General features: G+C 37.4%; 1 protein-coding gene across 1 annotated transcript; it reads left to right on the top strand.

Annotated features, from left to right (window-relative positions):
* The first annotated feature begins 400 nt into the window (after positions 1–400).
* Positions 401–2,828, top strand: LOC136219834 (pentatricopeptide repeat-containing protein At2g20710, mitochondrial-like). Its single transcript, XM_066007391.1, has 2 exons — positions 401–825; positions 1,203–2,828. Exons 1-2 carry the CDS (start codon positions 493–495, stop codon positions 2,346–2,348), a joined length of 1,479 nt encoding a protein of 492 aa, XP_065863463.1. The 5' UTR covers positions 401–492; the 3' UTR covers positions 2,349–2,828.
* Positions 2,829–3,179: the final 351 nt, after the last annotated feature.

Here is a 3,179-nt window from a genome sequence, read left to right as displayed (position 1 = left end):
GATCTAGCCTTATTAGAATCTCATGGTAGAGACTCAAAAAATCCTAAGGCTTATATTTAATAAGCCTAGATCTAACCGTGAATGACCAAATTCACTTGATCATTAAGGTCCATGTGAATAATGCTCATGGATGAACATTTCATAGAAATAGTTGCGTTCACATAAACCCTAATGACCACGTAAATTTGGTTATTCACCGTTAGATCTAGGCGGATTAAAATCCTAAGGTGGAGATTCAAAATATCCTAAGACTTATATTTAATCCGTCTAGATCTAACGGTGAATGACCAAATTTACGTGGTAATCGGGGTCCATATGAACACAACTGTTCATAGAAATATGTTTTAGTTCATTTACACGTGTATCAATATCATTCCTTGATTGCACAAGACTCCTAGAACCGTCGATATGGAGAAATGGATATTCACTGAAGATGCAAATGGCTTCGAACTCGTCTATCCCTCAAAGCTATTTTAAATCTCCCGACTGAAAATGATCAGTTTGCCGTCTTTCCAAGAGATGAAGTTTGCTCGATTAATCAGTTCGCCGCATGAAATTAGTAGTTTTGGATCTCGAAATGGATTCCGTTCAAATGTCTACTCCATAAAGGAAAACCCAATCTGTAGATCTATAAGTTATAGATCATCGGAAGACTCAACAACCGAGCAGCTGTACCGTCGAATTTCTCCAGTTGGAGATCCGAAAGTCTCAATTGTTCCGATTCTTGATCAATGGGTTGAAGAAGGACGATCTGTAGATGAGCAAGACCTAAAAAACATCATAGGGCAGTTGCTGTATTATAAGCGACACAATCATGCTCTACAGGTACTGCATTTCATCCTATACTTAACCGTACCATTTCAAATCGTTTTGTATTTTATATTTCTCAAATTTTACTTTTGTATATGAAATCGGGAGTCTTCACTTAATGCGCAAAGATTTCTCCTTCGTTCAGTATGATTCTAGTTAACTATATCAAAAACGTTTTCTTATCATTTGAAGTTCTCCCATTGTAGTAAATAGTTTATTCTGTCCTTGAGAAGAAGAAAATGGAATTTGCCCAAGTGTTTGTGTCGAGAATAACTTGTTAGGAATTTATTCTAGCAAATTTGTGTTTTATGTTAGGGCTTGATTATATGCTGGACGAAGTCTTGTGGTTTTCTCATTGCTGGCTCTTATGTGTTTGCCATTTTGTTCCTCAGATTTCAATGTGGATGACTGACAAAAGATACTTTCAGCTCAGTCCTTTGGATGCTTCCATTCGATTGCAATTAATTTCAAAAGCTCAAGGGATAGAACAAGCAGAAAAATATTTCAATAGCCTTTCACGAAAGCTAAAAGGCGTTCAAGTTTATTCTGCGCTCCTCAACTGCTATGCAACTGCACAATGTGTTGAAAAGGCGGAAGCATTAATGCAGAAGATAAGGGATTTGGGTTATGCTAAGAGGCCAGTAGAGTATAATCTCATGCTTAATCTTTATAAAAAGACTGGAAATATGGAGAAGCTTGATGCTTTGTTGCAGGAGATGGAAGAGAATAGCATTGTTCGTGACAGATTTACACTTTCAATACAACTAACTGCATATGCTGCTGTTATGGAAATTGAGAAAATGGATAAGATAGTGACAATGATGGAATCTGACCCTAAGGTTGCTTTTGACTGGACTAATTACTCTGCTGCTGCTGTTGGTTATAGAAAAGCAGGTCTCTTGGACAAGGCTTTGGAAATGCTGAAGAAGGCTGAGGCATGTGTTCCAACCAAAGGGTACATGTATGCAGTGTATAATTGCCTTCTCATAGAATATGCTACAATAGGGAGGAAGGATGAAGTTGTGAGAATCTGGTCACTCTACAAGAAATACAAGATATACAATCGGGGATACAAGTCTATCCTGAAATCTCTTGCGATCTTAGGTGATATTGAGATGGCTGAAGAAATTTTTGGTGAGTGGGAATCCCAGGGTTTAACATATGATATGCATATCCCAAATGCCATGATTCGTGCTTATTCCAATAAGGGCATGTTTGAGAAGGCAGAAGCAGTAATTGACAGGGCAATATCAAAAGGAGGGAAACCGGATTGTTGGACATGGTATTTTTTGGCCACAGGGTATCTTGAGAAGGATCAACCTGAAAAGGCAGTAGAAATGATGAAAAGAGCTATTGTAATTTGTCAACCGTTGTGGAAACCAAGTACTGAACCTTTAGCAGCATGTTTGGAGCATCTGAAAGGAGTGGGAGACATGGAGGAAGCACAAGAGTTGATAAAATTACTGCTGGATAAAAGTATTATTTCTTTAGATATTCAGGAAAAATTATTGAATGCTATTCAAACTGAGAAATACTGAAGTGAATGAGAGAAGAAGTACTGAATTGGTGGGGTGTGAGGAAAACTATTGTGCTTTCTAAAACCGGATGGTATAATTATGTTGAAGGATACCTTGAGAACGAGCAACCTTAGAAGGCAGTGGAAATGATGACCGGAACTTCATGGAAGCTGGACATGGCACTTTTTAAAGCATGTCTGGAGTACCTGAAAGGAGTAGGAGACATAGAGCAAAGATAAGAATTTGCAAATCTACTACAGGTTCAGGTTAGAAATATTATTTCTTTAGATTAACTTAACTGGAAGTAGTATTGTTATATCTGATCCATGCATAATATCATGAAAAATGGATACAAATTTTTGACTGCTACTTAGTATCGGTAATAGGTCCGAAAAGGTATCGAAAAATATCAAATTTAGATATTTGTACCCTGTCAAAGTAAGGAACCATGGCATATATGTTTGGAATAGATTCCATTTTGAGAGAGTTGGAAAAGCACCATCTCGTCTGCCCTTTTTCAACTCATTTCTTTAGACAAAGATGATTAGTGATGGAATCTGAATGGCCTTTTCTAGATAAACTAGATAAAGTTAGGGAAAATTACAAAACTGGATCAAATGGGAGGCCCATTTACTAATTCTACTACATATCTAGACTGATTTTGTGTGACTTTCCAAAAATACCCCTAACCTTCCCACTTCCACCTCATGAATCGCCGCTCCCCCCATCTCTTTGGTTATGCGAAAAGTTGCTCCTGCATTAATGATTTCAAGACTTTTGATCTTCCTTTCTTTCTTTAAATTGCACGAAATCTGCACCATTTAGTCAAAATCACAATGAATTTCTTGTGGC

Source organism: Euphorbia lathyris, chromosome 2 (assembly GCF_963576675.1).
Source record: "Euphorbia lathyris chromosome 2, ddEupLath1.1, whole genome shotgun sequence".
Classification (NCBI taxonomy): Eukaryota; Viridiplantae; Streptophyta; class Magnoliopsida; order Malpighiales; family Euphorbiaceae; genus Euphorbia; species Euphorbia lathyris.
The sequence above is the reverse complement of the archived record's forward strand: the minus strand, read 5'-3'. Positions and strand labels throughout refer to the sequence as shown.